Source organism: Cottoperca gobio, chromosome 2, assembly GCF_900634415.1.
Source record: "Cottoperca gobio chromosome 2, fCotGob3.1, whole genome shotgun sequence".
In the NCBI taxonomy this organism is placed as follows: Eukaryota; Metazoa; Chordata; class Actinopteri; order Perciformes; family Bovichtidae; genus Cottoperca; species Cottoperca gobio.
The window spans coordinates 4,041,099-4,060,433 of record NC_041356.1 but is presented as its reverse complement, the minus strand read 5'-3'; the positions used below and the strand labels follow the sequence as shown (position 1 = coordinate 4,060,433).

The following is a 19,335-nucleotide window of genomic DNA, read 5'->3' as shown; positions in this document are numbered from 1 at the left end:
AAACAAGCAGCGGAACTTTCTCCGTTACGCCGCTGAAATACAACAACGCGGTGCGGGTTTATGCATTTATATACGTTTGTGTATAAATCACCTCCGTAAATGCCCAGGTAGAAAGTTGTATCCAGCTCTGCGGTGACGTTTCGTCCGTTTTGCTCTGCGGTGACGTTTTGTCCGTTTTGCTCTGCGGTGACGTTTTGGACGACGTCGTTCAGCTTTCCCTGCTCGTCGGCCCTGCTCGGTCAAAAAGAAGAATTTAAACGAGTCAGACAAAAGCAGAGACCTCTGAGGAATACGCCATCTTTCTTTTTTTAGAGATTATCATAGTTACCAGTGAGCCAGCCACCAGTCCTGCATGATGTACGCTACCTAGAAGATTAAAAGAACACACAATAAAAATAAAGTGTTTCTCATTTATTGATTTAGTTGTGGACGTGTGGAAAGTGAATCAACAGTCATTGGTGCCCTCCCTTCTTGCGTACCTGAGCCAGAATGTTGATCAGTATGACCAACAGCAGAACCGTCACGCTGGCTCCGGCCTTCAGGTATTTCACATACAGACTCACTCCAATGTTTCCCTCAGCGCGACTCTCCTCTACAACAGTCTGCACCGTCTCTGCCTGGATGGAGAAACATCACGAGCACGTGACCAACTGACACCGTTCAGGACCGAACATTTTGCCAAATGGAAACGCTCAACGCAAGTGAACCAAAACGGTAAAGTTGACGACCGGACAGCTAAACGACGACATTGTTATTATAAAAATATCGACTGCAACAGTCGCCGTGCACTGCCATAATTTTTTCACGTTCAAAGCTTCTATTGAGTTTTCGAATCTTCATACTTCATCACCCTAAAATTAAAAATCCTCAAAACAAAAACCTATTAGAATAAAGTGATTCATCAGATTAAACGAGAAAGCCTTTTAACTTTGAATGCTTCCAAACTTTCTACAGTCTGTATGAAAGATCTGCATCAGCTTGGCGATTAAGTCATATTTAAGTAATTTACTATAACAGTGTTAGGGCCAAAATCTATATTTTTTATTGTGGTTATATAAATGGTGCCGCTAGTTATGACTCCCTTTGTGGTTGGCAAGCAAACAGGTTTTTGACGCAGTTGAGATGTTTTTGAAAGAATAAACAACAAATATGGATTAAAGCAGAATATTTGGTTAGATAACATGTTATATTGCATCTATCTTTTTAATAGCTCTGGAGTTATGGGAAATGTTTGGATCGCACGAGTCACTAACAACTTCGTCTTCATCTGCAACTGTGCATGTCGATTCGGAATATGAATCGAAGCTTCAGACTATTCTGTACGGAACAAAGAATGACAACCCGTTATAAGAGGATCAGCACCTCCCTCCTCTGGAGGAATGAAGGCAACACAGCAGTTTGTGTGTCAGTGAGGGGCAATGATGAACAAACCGGTAACTGCTCTCCATCTTTGACCGAGTACACAGACGAGGCCTGAGAGTTCTCGGACAGAGTTCTGCTCCTGACGTGGACGTCCTGAGAAGGCTGCTGCTCCTCCTCCTCCTTCAGCAGGGAGGTAAAGTCCACTCCAGACCGCTGTAGCTCTGCATACGTCCCCTTTCCCACCATGTGACCCTGACACACACACACACACACACACACACACACACACACACACACACACACACACACACACACACACACACACACACACACACACACACACACACACACACACACACACTTAGGACACTCTGCACATCTGTGTTTACATCAGCGCTGCAAACACCATCTCATCGTGTACACACACTTTGACAAGTTTATGGTCAATACATGTCATTACGCAAAGACGATGATGCGGACCTCTCGGAACGCCTTCCCGTCAGTGACCTCAACAGGAAGTAATGTGCGTTATGGGTGAATGCACCGTTCTCGGCACATTGCGTTAGAGTAAAACAAATGTGTACTGTCCAGACTCGAGTGTAGATGCTGCACATAGTGTGGGTACATTACTTTACTCTGTACGGGCACTAACCTCCTTGAGGACAATAATCTGGTCGGTCGCCTGCAGGTACTGCAGCTGGTGGGTGACCAGGATACGAGGCTTGTTCTTCAGCAGGCCACAGATGCACCTGATACACGGAGACACGGTGAAGATCGCGTCAGGTTTGAGCACAAACTGTACATCTTATTAAAAACTGACAATAGGTAGATATATTTATCTAGATAGTTTTGGTGCGAGTTGCTCTTTCCAGAAATCATGACCTGGTTACTCGAGACAATCCACAGACCTTGTTGTGAGCAGTTTCATGGAGGAACTATTTTATTTCTACCCAGGTGTAGTTGGGTAGAAAATAAAATAATTCCATTTTATTGGAGAGAAGGCAGACATCTCCAACGCTCGGCAACTCGCACCAAAACTATCTAGATAATTAGCACTACGGGTGAGAGGAAGAATATGCATTTTTGTTTTTGGGGTGAACTGTCCCTTTAACAGAGCGACAACGTTTGTTAGAATTAGAAAGAAAAACAAATCCCGAGGAGATTTATGGTGCAGGTGTGTCCTTTCCTTATCAGTTGTTACACACTGTATTATCCGAGCGGAAGAGTGCAACAGGAAGAGTGGGACCAACTTCAATTGTCTGCCTGACAGTAACAGCACCGCGCCTCTTCCTGGCTCAGCCTCACTTCTGGCCTTTTAAACACCGAAAACCTTTTCTTCATCTTTGTCTGTTCTCACTCGAGATGCTGCAAAGCAACTATGTCCAAAACCAAATGTATTTATCTTTAGCCAAATATGCTATATAAAAAAATGCAAAAATGCTAAAAATGAATTAAAAAGGCTACGTTATTTAACAATGCAGAGGCATTCGCCGCCTCTTTCTGCTCACATCTAACACTAAAGGCTTTCCGCTCAAGCTGCGGAGGGGCTGTGTACCGGAGCACTCCTGTATCTTCCTGTTTGGAAGATCAAATAAATCCCCCATGCTGCGGTGTACCCGCGTGTCTTACCTTAACTTGCCGCTCTAATATGTGCATATGAGAGCATGTAAACAACCACGCTGACTTGACAAACTTCCTGTAAGTCTCCAATCACTCACTGTTCAAAGAGGTGTCTCCCGACCTCGGCATCCACAGCGCTCAAAGGGTCGTCCAGGAGGTAGATGTCTGCATCTTGATACACGGCCCTGAAAACGCACACGATTCTGTTAGCTGGAGCCCAGTGTTTCCTCTAGGTTCACTGCTTTGGGAGGGTGCTGTCTGGGCTAGATGAGCTCTGGGCTAAGTCACACATTCTTTAATGACATCTACTCAAATAAACCCTCATCATCATGTACAGTAAAACCCAGATCTCACCTCGCCAGGTTGACTCGAGCTTTCTGTCCCCCGCTGAGTGTGGCTCCTCTGTCCCCGATCGGTGTCAGGTCTCCGTCTGGGAGCAGCTCCAGGTCCTGCACAAACACGCACAACAATAGAATTAATGTGCAACTCACAGACACCAACACAGAGGAGGGATCTCATCCAGCTCTCCAGTCTCACTCGCTGCACAAATCATTTTCCAGTTCAGAAATGGAACAAATAATTATAAGAGAAAAGAGACTAAATGTTTTACTTGATCTTTACAGAGCAAGAACAACCAGAGGCCGCCTCGCAAAACACTTTTTACTAACGTCTTAGTCACGTTTCAGATTTGGGATTTTACTTATTTTACATACGTGAATACAACCATTATTATTATTATTATTATTATTATTAGTTTAACACTACACAGAAGTTTGGGAAACTTTAACAGATGTTAATCTCTTCAGCACATCACAGGCGTTGACAGACTTCCAGAAAACATTTACACAATTGCGCTAAATATTATCTTCCCTTGTACAAGTATCATCTTATCAAGCATAGAAAAATCAAAAGATTCATATCATTTCAGCCAAATTAAACAGTAATGTGCGACTCAGACGTACAGCACTCTTTACCTACCGTTTCCCCATCATGTAGCAGTTTCGTGTCTGACCCCAACACAGAAAGGCTTCTTCAGCTTTAAGACTACAGCTGAAACTATTTTTATTTTCGCCGTTTGTTATTATCGAAAACTAAATTGGTACCATAAGCCTTCCAAGCAAAGACAAAGGTCAGATCAGAACAATGTATTTTGAAGTGTCATTTCTTTTTTATTTGGATCATTTAGGTTTATGATGTACAATCATAAGCTGATATACTGAGAGAGGAGGGCGGCACCATCTCATATTTTGAGATGTGCAGTTATGTGGTAAAACTCAGGTCGGAGAAGTTTTTCACTGACAAACAAACGAATGTACGGATTGAGCTCAAACTGCGTGCAAGACTTAAAGTTGAGGTAGGCAACTTTGGCAATTAATTAATTAATTTGGCCTCCAGCACCACTGTAAGGAATCTTGGCGTCATCTTTGATCAAGATCTGTCGTTTAACTCCCACATAAAACAAATCTCAAGGACTGCCTTCTTTCATCTACGTAACATTGCAAAAATAAGACACATCCTGTCTCAAAATGATGCAGAAAAACTAGTCCATGCATTTGTTACTTCAAGGCTGGATTACTGCAACTCATTGTTATCAGGTTGTCCCAAAAAGTCGCTTAAGACTCTTCAGTTGATCCAAAATGCAGCGGCACGTGTATTGACAAGAACAAGGAAACGGGATCATATTACTCCTGTATTAGCTGCTCTGCACTGGCTCCCGTTAAAATACAGAATAGAATTCAAAATCCTTCTCCTGACTTACAAAGCAATTAATGGTCAGGCTCCAACATATCTTAAAGATCTCATAGTACCTTATAAACCACTAGAGCATTACGCTCCCAGACTGCAGGGTTACTTGTGGTTCCTAGAGTCTCTAAGAGTACAATGGGAGCCAGAGCCTTCAGCTATCAAGCTCCTCTCCAGTGGAACCAGCTTCCAGTTTGTGTTCGGGAGGCAGACACACTCTCCACATTTAAGAGTAGGCTAAAGACTCAGTTGCTCTCCCTGAGGTTTCTTCCATTTTTCCCCCTTTAATTATGGGGTTTCTTTTAGAAGTTTTTCCTTGTGCTGTGCGAGGGTCTAAGGACAGAGGGTGTCGTAACCTGTACAGTCTGTAAAGCACACTGAGACAAATGTGTAATTTGTGATATTGGGCTATATAAATAAATTTGATTTGAACAAACCAGCAAGCTGGACTTTCAAAGTATTCCAGCACCCCTCCCCCAAAACCCTCGGATGAGAGAGAGCGCCGGCGGGAGGAACCGTATCAGACTACGTTGTGTCTCGTTCACAACCGACTTGCTGTTGTTAGTACTCACAGCTGTCAATGTCATGCGGGCCAAATTAAATGATTGTCAAATCAAATTAGGATTTACTACAATGAAGTGCCTATAGGACCACGTGAAGAGTAACCGTCCACAAGACTGCAGCGAAGCCTCGGCCTGTGTATTAGACCGACATTCAAATACAGTTGGCCTACGGGCCCAAAGGTAACGATGCTGCCCATTCTGTATGGACATCCTGCCTTCATTGAACTGAAATTAAATCATTAAAGAACTATTAAAAGTCTGGGACTGTGTTGAGCCAACATTAATATTGCTGTTGTATTTATTAGTTTCTGAGATTTTACTGTTTTTCCCATTTTCCCCAAACACTCTCTTTAACCACAACCACACACATTAGTCTTTCTGCACGATCTTCTTTTCACTTATGTAATAACTTATGTAATATTTCTCACATCTTCTCTGAGCCTCTGAAACGGTCTGAGGATAGACCTGCCTCCCACCTTGAGATCCTCTGATATGTACAGACTTCTTAAAGTATATGGTAGTATTATTTTCATCCGTTATATCTTTAATCTTGCCAAATCATTAGTTTTTATGGCTGCAATTTACAGTGAATATGCTGCTCTGGATGTGTTGTTGTTGTCGCTGCTATTATTACCTAGTGATTGATTTATTGAGGGTTGTCAATTTTTAACTTGCTCAGTGAGACGGGCTCCTGTTCTGTGAATGTACATTAGATTGTTTAAGAATGTAATAAATGTATCCTTCATCCATCTAAACAAATGTAATCTCACCCTCTTTAGAGCGCAGGCTCGGAGGACTCTCTCATACTTCTGGGAGTTGAGCTCTTTCCCGAACAGGATGTTGCTGCGGATGGTTCCGGGGAACACCCAGGGCTGCTGGGCGGCGTACGTCAGCTGACCTTTGACCTTCAGCACCCCCTTTTCGTAGGGCAGCTCTCCCAAGATGGTGCTCAACAGTGATGACTGGATGCACATGCACAGACAAAGGTAAGACATGAGCTGACAAAACCACCTCAAGTGTTTCCAAATAACCGGCCGTCCTACTACGAGTCACACGTGCAGCCGCTGCCGAAATGATGACGCGAGTACATATCTGACCTTTCCAGCTCCCACTGGTCCAATTACAGCCAACAGCTGATTAGAGTTCAGAGTGAACGAGAGGTTCTGCAGAGATGGAGCATCCAGACTCTGCGGGGGTATAAAACATATTTAAACACTAGCCCTCTACAGAGTGAATCATACGTCAAGCAGTCAAGAATGGCCACTGATACAGATTATGAGGGGCTCGAAAAGACAAACGGAGAGTCTGAAAAATGCTGACTTTCAGACAAAAATGATTGTATTTGCTTCCAAGAACTTGGCAATAGAGAGGGTTAGGTAGGTTACTGACAAGCTACACCAATGTGCGATCTACGTCATGATTCAAATGCGGGGAAGGCCACGTGATTTATCGGTTGCTGTCGTGATGTACAGAGAATTTTAACAGATTTAACAAAAAAGAATTCAAGTTTAAAAGGAAGTATTTCATGCTCTACTCTTATGTTTGATCCAATATTTTGGCTCATTTCTATTAGTATTCCTATGCCAGGAGTCTATGTAACATAATATGTTGATTTTTACATGGAAGTATTTTGTTTGTGTTCCATGAGCAAAACAGCAGGTAGTAAAAGGTTCAAGGAAATTCCTGGATTTGCTTAATCTAGAGAATTGGCTCAGAACGTTCCTCCCGTGTATACGTGCACACAAGCCGTCTGACCTTGTCCCAGTAGCAGACCAGGTCCTGAATCTCCACTGAGGCCTCCTTCCTCTCATCCTGTGGCAGTGCGATGGGGTTTTTGGTGATCTCATCCAGCATCAAGAACTCCTTGACAATAAAAAAACAAAAAAAAAAACAGATTCAGTGCTAAAAGTTATACATAAACCCAGCACCATGTATCCTTAAAATGACTTCCACTAGTGTCTGCATAAGTATAATATGTACCATGCGCACACAGCTGATGAGGAGTTTTAGGGTGAGTCTTTTGCTGCAATATTCAGGTAAGAAGAAAAGGCTATGTACGATAATAACCAATATCACACAATTTAAAACTATTAAACAGCCAAAAACAAGAACAAATTGAGAGCAGGACGAAACCAAGGGACAAGAAAAAAACTCCCTCAGTCCAAATCACAACCAAGTCTTCATTCTGGGACATTTTCCCTCCAAAGTGTCTCTTAAGAGAGGACTCTAAGTAGTATACAAAACAGACATAATCTAATTATTTTTTTATTATTTAGAAGGGAAACAATGACCTTAAACTTGCACCGACGCTGATCTAAAGTCCAAGTAAGCGGTCTGCTGGCTTTTGCATCCATTTTTAAAGTAAAAAAATAAAACCCACTGTTATAAATTCCAATACTAAACCACAAGTTAAGTTTTTTTAAAAGCACCGTACCTGAATCCTGCGGATGCTGACGCGGGTCTCAAATAGCTTCTCGATGGCATTAGGGAAGAAGAGCGTCACGGTGAGTCGCACTGCCGTGTACAGCGCCACCGTCACAAACACGCGGCTGGCTGAGATGGTATTTCCCAGGAGGACGTAGAGGGTGAAGGTGATGAAGAGGATGATCTTGCTGGCGCAGAAGAACGAGGCCATGTTGAGGCCTCGGAGGTAGGAGCTCTTCATGATCTTAGAGATCTCCTTCCTGCGTGGACACAGAGTTCCAACATAACATGGACAGACTTCAAGCTACTCGAGACGAGTTCACACATGTTCACTAATAACTGTCATAGAAATAAATAAATACATCAAATAAGCCTCTCATCATCCACCACATCGCCATGAGGGTACAAAGAATTAAACCAAGAGAACCGCGGTGGAAATAACAAAGCCACGTTGCGTAGGTTGCCATGACAACACAAGGTAACAGGACTCTCACAGCCGTAAACTGTACAGCTCGACCCAACACAAACCCCAAATTGAAAATGAGCCAAATATCCTTCTTCTTTGTCACTTGTACACATTTTACTTGAAGTACTCGTCGCCTTCTTTCAGCACTAAACCTGTTAGTCCAAAATCAGGATGTCGATTTAGGTGTGGCTTCAAATTATTTAAATCACGCACACAAAACACCTGCAACCCGTGCACCACCTGAATCAAGGGCTCCGTGTTGCAAGAAAACAAAAATATCACGTGTCCAAACAGCACCAATAACAATAATGTTTCATGCAGCTTGTAGTGGCTGAATCTAATTGGGAAATGTGCTGCACTACATTAAAGTTAACCACAGCATCTGTCTAGGGCTGGGCATTATGACCATATACTTCTCTAAAACGATATAAAAATGTCTATCGTATACGTTTTTCTTTATCGTTTCAATTGTGATATAGACCAGGCCTATCTATCTATATATATATATTTGGTTTTCTCTATTATTTCCCTTAAGAACTTGCAATTACGTTCTTAAAATGAAAAAAAGACTCAGAATACAAAAGTAGACTTTCATATAGACTATTTATTTATTGAATTAACAGAAAAACAAGCTAAATAAAAACATATGACCAATTTACCCAAATTAATGGCATTTCTAAGGGCCGATGTCAAGACCACAAACTTCATTATAACTTATTTAGCAACACATTTTTAGCTGCAACCAGCAACTCTATACTTCACTCCGGCGGTCGGATGGTCTACAAACCCCCCCCCCCACCCTTTGGCGGCTGCAGTTTTTGCCCAAGAGGCTGAAGGTTGGCGTGGAGGTCAAGTGTTTGTGAGGTTGTGTGCGTGTAAATGCATGAACGTGTGGATGCATGCGCGTACGTGCGCGCCGCTATTGGGAATTTGCGGTTGTTTGCTTTCCTGTACCTTTAATTTAGGATTAGTCAGAAAAGCTTTACTTTATTTACAAAAGTTTATGCGGTGGATGTCGTGTATGGATGTCCACTGTAACATAATATAATCAGTAAACATAACATGGTAGTAAAGACGAGGTAGTCGGTAAGTATGCGCTTTACAGTCTTAATTCCCTGCACCCACAGCTTCCAAGCTCCAAGAGAAAAGCTCCTGAACTCTTAAGATGTCCCACGCCTACTTTGATCCAAAAATACCTTTACTCTGAAGAAAAGGCTGACCGCAAGAATCCTTTCATGTTTTTACCTTCTGACCTCAGAGACCAGAGCGGCGAAGGGTTTCTCCCAGGCGTACATCTTGATGATCCTCATCCCAGACACCACCTCGTTCATTGTGCGGATCCGGTCGTCAGTGAGAACAGCCGTCTTGCTCCTGTAAAGAAAAGGTGAAAATGTAAATTTGTGTAAATACTACAGAGATATTGTTTAACAAAAGCAATGTTGACAACTTTCAAAATGAGTTTGTATGTGATTGCAGAAGTTTGTATTTGGAACTTATTTCTACATCTACTAGATCAATTACAAACAGCTACTTTCACTCAAAGCTATTTAAAGTGAAGTAAAGTGCGACTACAGTTCAGTGAGTAACCAGCTTTTTATTTCTCCATTTGATCTGATTTATTACCTGAACATGCAGCACCAAATTCATTAATGGTCAAAAACAGATCAGGTCAAAGACTTTTGAATTGAAGCTCGACTTTCACACAATACACACTTCTAAAAATTTTTTAAAAAAGAAGGTGTTTGAAGGTTTGTGTCATCCTGTCACCATGTCATTGTTTTCAAAAGCAAAAGTAATGGTTGGAATCTAGAAATGCTGCTTTTGTCTACGCCTGACTATCTTGAGAGGTTAAGATTGATTAAGGTTGAGAGCAGTTCAATTGCAGAGGTAGCAGCTGGAATGTAATATCTGAACGTTGTGAGGTTGTGCTTTACCTGAACTTAGAAAAGAGTCTGCCAAACATGGTTTGCATTGGCATCAGGATCATGAGGACCACCATGCCTGCCAAGCACGATGGACCGATCTCCAACCACAGCAGTCCCACGACCGTCGCTGCCTGGAGGGGCCCCACCCACAGGAAGTGCAGGAAGATGGTCACCTGTTCCAAGAGAATTCCCCATGAACAAGTTGCTACATGATCAGAAAAGCTTGTGAAAACAGGACAAAAAGTACTTCCCAAACAAAGCCGAGTCACACAGCGATCACTCGGGTCTGAGTTTGTTCTGAAGAGCCATGTGGACTAATCTCCAAACCGTTTGTGCAGGAGGGGTGGAGCCTCTCAAAGGGTACTTTAAAAAGACTAATGTAAACAAGCATGAGAGCATGGCATGGTTAAATTAAGGGCCCAATGCCAAGAAACAAGAAGCTCGAGTTATTGCAGCAGGCTCTGATTAAAACAAAACTCAGCCTCAGAGCAGGGAGACATTTCTGTGTTTGTCTGACTGAATAATGACATCAGACGCTGTAACCACACTCAACAACCAACCAATTTATCTTGCAACTATAAATTATACCCAGAACGAAAATGTTTCACAAGTGGTGAGTTACAAAGTTAGGTCAAACATGTATTCCTCGAGTTCCCTTCACCAGACCACATGCACAACATGCTCAGTAATGTAGGATATCTAAAGTGAGTTGATCACAAGCCACAGGGAAAGTGAAGGAGGACGCAGCAGGTGGAGGTGAAGATGGTGTCGATACAGAGGATGTTGCAAGAGAATACTGAGGTAGATGCAGCCAAACACTCTCCAAGTATATCATTGAAAGGAAGGTGAAGGTGCACCCGTAAACTGATTTTGCGAGCAGTCAAATAATAAAACCATAAGCTTATAAACTTTATATTGTTCGAACAGGACCTTCACTAATTTGATGACAGATTTCCAGCAACTTGAGATCTGACGGTCCAATCACAACCATTGATCTAAGAGCTGAGCCATTTTTCGAAAGCAACCACTAGTGCAGGGGTCGGGAATCTATGGCTCTTTCGATAACACGATATGGCTCGCAGACAATTTTGAGCTGACATTTTTAACATGATTAACAAGTAATAAATAATGATTTTAAAGTAAAACATTTAGCAGCGGATTTGTTTTTAGTTCTCCCCTCTCCTTTCCTCCGCCCTGTCTCTGGCTGTAGGTGAAGGTGTGTGCGTAGGGGGCGGAGCCCCGCCCGTCTCGAAACCGAGCAGAGGAGAAACTGCACAAAGCAAGCAGTAGACCGGGGGGGGGGGTCAAACTCAATCACAGAGAGGGCCATCATTAAAAACTGGGACTACGTCGAGGGCCAAACACGGTCCACATGTATTGAACAGGATACACATAAAGTGCAAAAAGATATGGAACATATTTAAGTCAACTGCAAACGGGTTGCTGAGCAGTTTTAAATATCTGAGCTGCAAAGTCGACAAATGCGCTCAGTTGATCAGCAGAATGCTGTCAGGAACACAGCGGTGGAGATGTTTGTCAGTGTTTGGAAACACGTAGTGACCAAAGTTATCTTCTGCATCAGTCTCCCACAGGCAGCTCGGCTTGGAACGCTCTCACTGCATCACACATGTCCGTGATCACACGGCCCTGAAGCTGCAGGTTTAACAGTGAGATGCTTCGTTGTGTCGCACACAAAGGCCAGCTCACATCGTCCCAGAGATCTGTGGTGTGTTTCCCTTTGCTTTCCAAAAACTTCCATTCCATTCACATATTTGGTTACTTCCTCGAATGTATTGTCCCGTGGTTGTACCATGCATTGATTTAATTACCAAAACTGGCGGGCCAGTTATGACAGCCATGATATTTTCTCGCGGGCCGGATATAATTGCCTTGAGTTTGACACTTGCAGTAAACACTGAAACGTGCACATAAATGAGATAAATAACGTAAGCGTTTAGTTTATTTAATAAAAGAGCACATGTTCAATGAAACACTGATACCGCTATTAGTACTCGGAGACGTGTTATTCTTAAAAAATGCACGCATAAAGTTGCATTCAAATCTATTAAATATATGGCTCTCAAGGAAATACATAAAAAAATGTTTGGCTTTTATGGCTCTCCCAGCCAAAAAGGTTCCAGACCCCTGCACTAGGGAACAGCTCGACCTCGCATGCAGATTTGTCTGTTTCCCAGGCAAAGTAAAAACCTTTTATCTTCAAATTCTGATTTCCATTGGGGGCTGAGGAATTAACTGAATGCGTTGGCAAGGTATTTTGTACTGCCTTGACCTTGCAGCGAACAAATAGCAGCCCTCCTGCCGTTTCCTCCCCAACGGCCTTAAATTTCACGTACATCATCAAACTTGTTGACGTCATTGGAGAGGAGGTTGACAATCTGGCCTGTGGTGGTTTTTCCCATGGCTGAACTGCTGAGACGCAGAGCCTAGAAAAAAAAACGAGAGGAATCATCATCAGTGAAGGAGCATCGATCACAAACACCCAACTGCAAGTTATCACACTGGTTGTTTCAGAGCATTTTTTGTTCATCGTTAATGATTTTTCAGTCCCCTGCACGTGCAAGTTGAGCAGCATCGATGACAATCAGGACTTTACGACCGAGTTGTCCTCTTACTGACCTTGCTGTAGATCATGTGACACATGGCCACTCTGATCTTCATGCCGGTCCTCTGCACGTGGTAGAAGTAGAGGTGGTGGAGCAAGGCCAGGAAGAGGGCGCAGATGGACAAGCCGGCCGCGTAGCCGAGAGTATCGTACAGAGCCCTCATGTTTGCTGGGTCGTAGTCCTCAAAGTATCTAATTATCTTGCCCAAGAAAACTGGCTGGATCACTTTGATGACCTCCTGATATGCAGGGAGGGAGATGAAGACAGGTGAGCGTCACGACACACTCATTACAGCGAGACAGGGGACCGTGATATTCACATGGTCTCAAATGAACAAATAACAAACCACAGCATGTTCTGATCAAAATCTGCTCAACAGTGCTGTGCTTTGGCAGAATTGATGTTACATTAGTTTGGGTTAAACGTGCTGCTGACAAACCAATATAGATCTCTGCTGAACATATAAACATGCAGGTTTAATGCTTGTACAGCTTGATTTAGCATGCTTTAAAAAGAAGACATTTTGCATGTAAAGTCATTCAAAACACTCACTTCAATGAGAGTAAAGAATCCCAGCACTGCATATGGTTTCCAGTAGCACTGAATGATGCTTTTGGAGAGTGTAGGCGGCCGCAGCTCTTTGGTAGCCTTCAGGATCTCAAGATCCCAGAATCTGTCATATAAAGATAGCATGTTATGTGAGGGTTCTTTACTGTTAAATTCCATTTGAAGACAATGTGTATCATTCAGTTAATCAACAAGGTTTTAACTGGGAAACTTTTCTACATTTTTTTATATTTAGAAGAAATTCTTTCCAAATGCACTTTGGGCAAAGGTCAAACATCTCAGTCCATTAGGCTAAGGTTCTTCTTGTTCTTCAACACATCCCATGAGAAGTTAGTTCATCTCCCTGCACTTTATAGTATCTGAAATAATAACTTCCTGAAACAGCAGGACACTGTCGTTTTTTTAGAAACATTATTAAAAAACTGTAGAAAATAGTGCATTTGTAGTGATTATTTTCAGCGGCGGATTAATCCATATTTGGCGATGTAGTGAGCAAATCCAGCAGCGGGACGGTGTGTGTGGGATTAAGTCAAAATAAACTACAGTGAGTGTGAAGTTGTCTCCCAGAGCAACAGTGTGGCTCATTGACGTGTTAATATAGTTTTTTAACAACAATGGAGCTCTATGGCAAAGAGGAATAAGATGCATCACATGTTTATAGAATACATTCATTGTTGCTTTGAGTCTTTTCAATGAGAAACATATAAAACAGCAGCAGAAAATCGATCGACAGTCTCCAGAGATAGAAAGACACGACTTATCTGCACATCCAGTTGTGGGACAATGACACAATAAAGTGCCACAAACAATTCACCGGACTCTGTTTTCGTAAAAACCTTTGAACTTTTGGAAAAATGTATTTCATTGTGGTACTGCCAGTGCTCAAGTGGAGAGATTGCATCTAAATTCCTGGACAATGGCAGGACCGTAGCCTCCTTTTTATGTGTAGCAGCTCAAAAGCAATCTTGTTTCAGCACTTTTCAACACTGTGCAAGAATATAAAAAATAAAGAAGCATGACTAACAGAGCTGGGAGGCCTTAAGGTCAGTATTTCATGCTCATTTGACAGCTGATACATTTAGATTTCACTGTCGATTAAACGCACGCCACTAAGATGTTAGAATACAGGTGAAAACCTTGTAATCGCACCATGAAACGACCGAGTAATCAACAGCTGTGTGTAACATTCAAAAAGTCCACATTTCTAGACAAAATTACTTTTCTCTAAATCCGGAAGAGACAAGCAGTGCATCTTTGGCGAGCTTGGAGTTTACGTGGGTTCATGTCTGGAAGAGGAGTGTTTCTGGTGTGGGCGTTTGTGTTTGGAAGCTACACCTAATCTCCACCGTTTGTTCTTCCCGTACGCATCCTGCACGTGTTGTAAAACACAAGGCTTTACAAAACAGACGCACATTTAATCATTAACCTTTCCAGTTGTCTATCATTGTTAAAGTTTAACATTACAACTTGAACTGTGTACAAAGGGTCCTGATAATGTTTGGCTTGACAATTGACTCATTAGGACATCAAAATGTTACAAAATGCAAATGCTTATAAAAAAATATTTCTTTCATGCTACACAATGTAACCAAGCAAAGGTCCCAGTGCAGCGCACACTGAAGCAGTAAATGTTAACAACGTGTTGGAGTTATCTTCATATTTTAGCGTGATAGTGAGTGTGGACTTTAGTTTGTGTGATTTACTACAATACTGTCACTGACCGCAGAGATTCAGAGCCATTGTTCATATATAAAAGTCACCAGGCCTGTTGTTCTGCAGTAAGACTAGATTTAAAGTTCGGTCGGGATGATTACATTACATGTTTACAACTGTGACTGAAGGTTTTTACAATTCAGAAGCTACATGAAGATGCATCGATTCATCTCATTTCAACACGTAAGCCTGGCGTACGTGAAAGAGCAGATTATACACACGTTGACTGTCTCCAATGTGGTAGTTGGATCAGCCTTTCTACCTGCCAGGTCTTTGGATTTTTATCAATATAGTTGTTTTTATAGGAGACAAAATACTTTTCATTGTCACTCGATTGCCTATGCGAGTGCTTCCCATTGGGGATTGGGATTGGGAGATACATCTTAGACCGGATGATTAGAAAGATTTAAAAAGAAAAACAAATTCTGCTACACAAAATGATGCTTGTTTTTTCAGACTTAACTCTCATGTTTGCTTATTTCTCTTGTAAATGGCTGAATAATTATATCTTTTTAAGCCACAAACACTACACATGGCTTTGTTTTTGTCCATGTTGGCCTTTATAACTTAGACATCCTCAGTTATTATGCATTAACGCTCAGAATTACAGATTTAAGATATTTATGTACCGAGCTTTTAAGTGTTGTATTGGCCCAAACGTGTGACGAGGGCTGAAGCACGTCTGGACACGGCCTCAATGTTGTTTTTAGAACAAAAGTTTATAAATAGTCCAGTTTAAAGGTTTCCTTTGGAGCACAAAGGACGCACGTGGGTGCATGTGGGTTATGCAACGCAGATCCCGCCAATGATTTCGCACTGTTGTACTGAGCTACAGGTGGTATTGCGTCAAAAAAAAAAAAAAAGGCAGGGAGGAAGAAGCACGCCTGCCGGTAAACATGGATGTAATCAATGCTGCATTCCAACTTTGTTTGTTTGACCTCAAGGAGACGTGCAATGCATTCGGGCAGCAACACTGAATGTTAACATTACTTTTGTTTATTTACAAGAAAACTCCACTGGGCATCTTCAAGCTTTCAAAATGCCTGAGAAAAGAGAGCATGTGACTGAAGATCTTCAAGTGAGGGACTTTCACTCTGCTGGAGTATTTTAGGTTTTACATTTATCAGAAGAAAGAACAAAAAGGATTAAGAACTTTCCTCTGCTTGAAGTAACTTGTATCTTCTAATTCTCCAAAAAGCGGCTCGTCTCATAATTACAGATATCGGCAATTCTGTTTGGATTAATCAAAAGATCTCTTCAGATATCTGAGGTGACGCCTTGCTTTGCAATTGTGCTGATCAATTAGGTTTTAAGGAGTGAAAGTGGCTGTTCTGACAACAGCTGTTCAAGATATCAACTGAGCATAAAACATCTTTTATCTCCTGAAACGTACAACAAGACTGTTTGATCGCCGCTCTTCTCTGACGTTGGTTTTGATATCTGCAGCAGGAGCTTGTTTGGACACACTGATGATTCAAGATATTTATAAATACCTTCAATTATGAGTCAGAAGGATCCGTTGAGTCTGAGCTCATTTTTAATTAGAAGTACGTCCTCGTCATAGCTTAAACGTCTTTTGACTTGTTACAACTTGTTTAGATATCAAAAATAATCATTAAGATATCTTTCGTCTCGACGACATTAAAGATTTATTTTAACTGTGAGCAGTCAAAAGTGAAGTGGTACCTTGAATTGAAGAGTTCATGTTCCAGAGTTCATGACTTTTAAGACTGTCGATACCATGAATTGAGTTTTGTTCTATACAATGAAAGAATAATGTCATTTACTGAACTACAAGAAAAGTATAAGGCCACCGTTTCCCATTAACTTATTATGTCAGTCAGTTACTTTAATCCCAACGCGCCAGTCACATGCTACATGTTACAATGCAATGAAAACTCTTTTACTGCTCACGGGACAAACTGAAAATCCCTTGTTGGTTAACTTTAAATGCGAACATCTACCAGCCACTGACAGATACAGATTGTAATTCACCAGCAAAGTAAATCATTATTTTGTGTAGCATATGACTGGTGATCATTTCCCACCTAGATAATGATCAATGAAGCAAAAACACGGGATGGGGGCCGGGCAATTGGAAAAAGATTATGAAGTGTAGTAGCGCATGTGATCTTCAAGATGTCTGTACATTGTAATTACATCTGTATATTCGCCTGTTTTATGTTTTTATTTGCTGCCTATTCATTTAATGTTATACTGTATTTGCTGTCAAGACTGAACATTGTATTAATATGTACACGTTTGTCAAATACTGCATATCTGGGATGTGGATCTTGCACAGCTACAGCCGATAAATTGTAAAAGCTACTTGTCATAGTGTGTTGTGGTAATTATTCACATGCTGATGGGTGACTTTGAAGGCCTCTCTACCTCTGCAGATCCTCCCCCAGTTTCTCCGACCTGTCCTCCGTGAGCACTTCGTACATGTCATCTTCCTCCAACTTGCGTTTGTATCCGGTGTGAAACAAAGGGTTGAGCCACCTGAAGGAGAAAGAAACAGGAGGACAATTTGTAGTTTGACAGATGAGCACAGTGCATCCATTCATGATTCTATTCAGATGATCCAATTCTACATGGTAGTGTAAACCATAACATTCACTTCCAGCCATGAACACTTATCTGATACATTAATGGCAGAAAATGTGCCTTTAAGCTGTTAAGTGTGGCAAACTTATACTATCTGATCTGACTTGGAGGTCAACAATACAACATTTAAACTGTGTTAAAAGTTTAAATGGCAGCCAGCTGTGTATTTAGAGGAGACAAACATGTCCAACAGTCCCATAAGACTTAGGTAACCACAGCAAATGGTTCAACAGGAAACTGCCATTACGTAAACACACAAGGAGTTGTCAGGGAGTGTTTCTGACTTACTGTCAATTGTTATCTCAAAGTGGAACAAGTTGTTTACAATCAGCCGTGAAATCACAGGTAACCTTTGTTTTGTTTCGACACTCAAAAGCGACACTTGTGATTCCTGGTTGCTTTCAGTAACTGTTCCTGACACTGTGGAGCGTAACGAAAACGAAACATTGTATATCTGCACTTTCACGGTGTCCCTGTGTGTTCGGCACGTTTTTAAATCCCCCGCTAACAGCAGCTAACCACGTTTATCATCCGGGGCGTTTAGTCGACTTACCAGAATAATATCTTGGACAAAAGGCTGGCCGTCGCCTCCGGGTTAGTCTTGGTTTCTTTACTGACTTGTTCCATGGTAGCCCACTCACACGGTAGTTTCACTTCAACTTTCTGTTCCAGGCTATGCGGCGTAACTTCGGTTCACACTCATATTACATCGCTGACCCGGCACAGCCCGGCGCCAGATGCTGTTAACCTCGGCGCACTCAAGGTGTGTTACGTATTCCTTTAGGTGCACGAGCTAACTGTACTAAAATGACATTAAAAAAAGAAAAGAACCACCGCTCCGGAGACTCATGGATTGGCTGAAAATAATGGTCGCCTCACGCAATAGGCTCCGTTTCCTGCTCTGCCTTCACACGATTGGCTAGAAATATTGACAGCGCATATAATTGGCTGCGTATGAAACTACACAAAATGATGTGCAAGTTCAACAGCAAAACCTGAAAGTACTTTTTGACAAGGGAGAAAGTATATCTATAAGAGTTTAAAAATTAATATAGGGCCGCTGTCAGATACATACGTTTCAATATGACTAATTTTAATTTCAAAAGTGTTTCAAAAGAAAGTTTGTAAATCTGCTCTCATTATATCGTAGTGAACTCCCCATTTTCTTTTAAAAATATACTGTCACGGTGAAATATCAGTTTTCAAAAGGTCCAGTACTTAAAACAGTTAAAGGTGTCCAAGTAATTTCCTGTGTGGTGGGAGGCCTGCGGCAGTCTTATCAGCATGACTTAGCAAAATCTCTCTTTCACACACACACACACACTCACACACAGTGTTTTAGAATTGTACATTCATACAGCCACATTGACTAACTTTATCAAAGGATAACAAAGAAAACATGCATCACTGTTGATAAGGAAATATAGCGTGGCAGTAGTAAAGCGTGCGACTTGAGCAATTTCTAATCATAATTAGTCTGTGGCAAAGGAAATAACTCACTTTTTGTTAGCTTGCTCTCTTTCTATCACTGTGTTTGGTCTCGTACACAAACACACACAGCAAAGTGATGTACACACATGGAGGAGCATATCCTAATTAATAAAGAGCAGGCTATGATGACAGATGCCCACTGACACACTGCAGGTGTTTCCTGCACAGAAATAAAAGACCTGGGAGAGAGTAGGGAAAACCTCCCTCCTCTGCTCCCTTCACCCTCTTTC

At 41.8% G+C, this 19,335-nt stretch overlaps 1 protein-coding gene across 2 annotated transcripts in view; it reads right to left on the bottom strand.

Annotated features, from left to right (window-relative positions):
* LOC115017866 (multidrug resistance-associated protein 4-like) overlaps window positions 1-18,436 on the bottom strand; it is a 28,346-nt gene extending 9,910 nt beyond the window's left edge. The window contains exons 1-18 of one of the 2 annotated variants that reach the window (XM_029446579.1): window positions 18,168-18,436; window positions 17,399-17,509; window positions 13,280-13,400; window positions 12,741-12,965; window positions 12,458-12,547; window positions 10,113-10,276; window positions 9,424-9,549; window positions 7,723-7,972; window positions 7,044-7,151; window positions 6,386-6,475; window positions 6,059-6,250; window positions 3,337-3,431; window positions 3,081-3,167; window positions 2,015-2,111; window positions 1,432-1,614; window positions 480-617; window positions 329-366; window positions 92-231 (exon numbers count right to left, since the gene is read on the bottom strand). In XM_029446579.1, coding sequence (XP_029302439.1) covers window positions 92-231; window positions 329-366; window positions 480-617; window positions 1,432-1,614; window positions 2,015-2,111; window positions 3,081-3,167; window positions 3,337-3,431; window positions 6,059-6,250; window positions 6,386-6,475; window positions 7,044-7,151; window positions 7,723-7,972; window positions 9,424-9,549; window positions 10,113-10,276; window positions 12,458-12,547; window positions 12,741-12,965; window positions 13,280-13,400; window positions 17,399-17,509; window positions 18,168-18,241 — 2,329 coding nt within the window. In that variant the 5' untranslated portion in view covers window positions 18,242-18,436. Of the gene's footprint in view, window positions 1-91; window positions 232-328; window positions 367-479; window positions 618-1,431; window positions 1,615-2,014; window positions 2,112-3,080; window positions 3,168-3,336; window positions 3,432-6,058; window positions 6,251-6,385; window positions 6,476-7,043; window positions 7,152-7,722; window positions 7,973-9,423; window positions 9,550-10,112; window positions 10,277-12,457; window positions 12,548-12,740; window positions 12,966-13,279; window positions 13,401-17,366; window positions 17,510-18,167 lie in introns of those variants that run through there. The other variant, XM_029446584.1, reaches the window with a different exon arrangement.
* Between the last annotated feature and the right edge of the window lie 899 nt (window positions 18,437-19,335).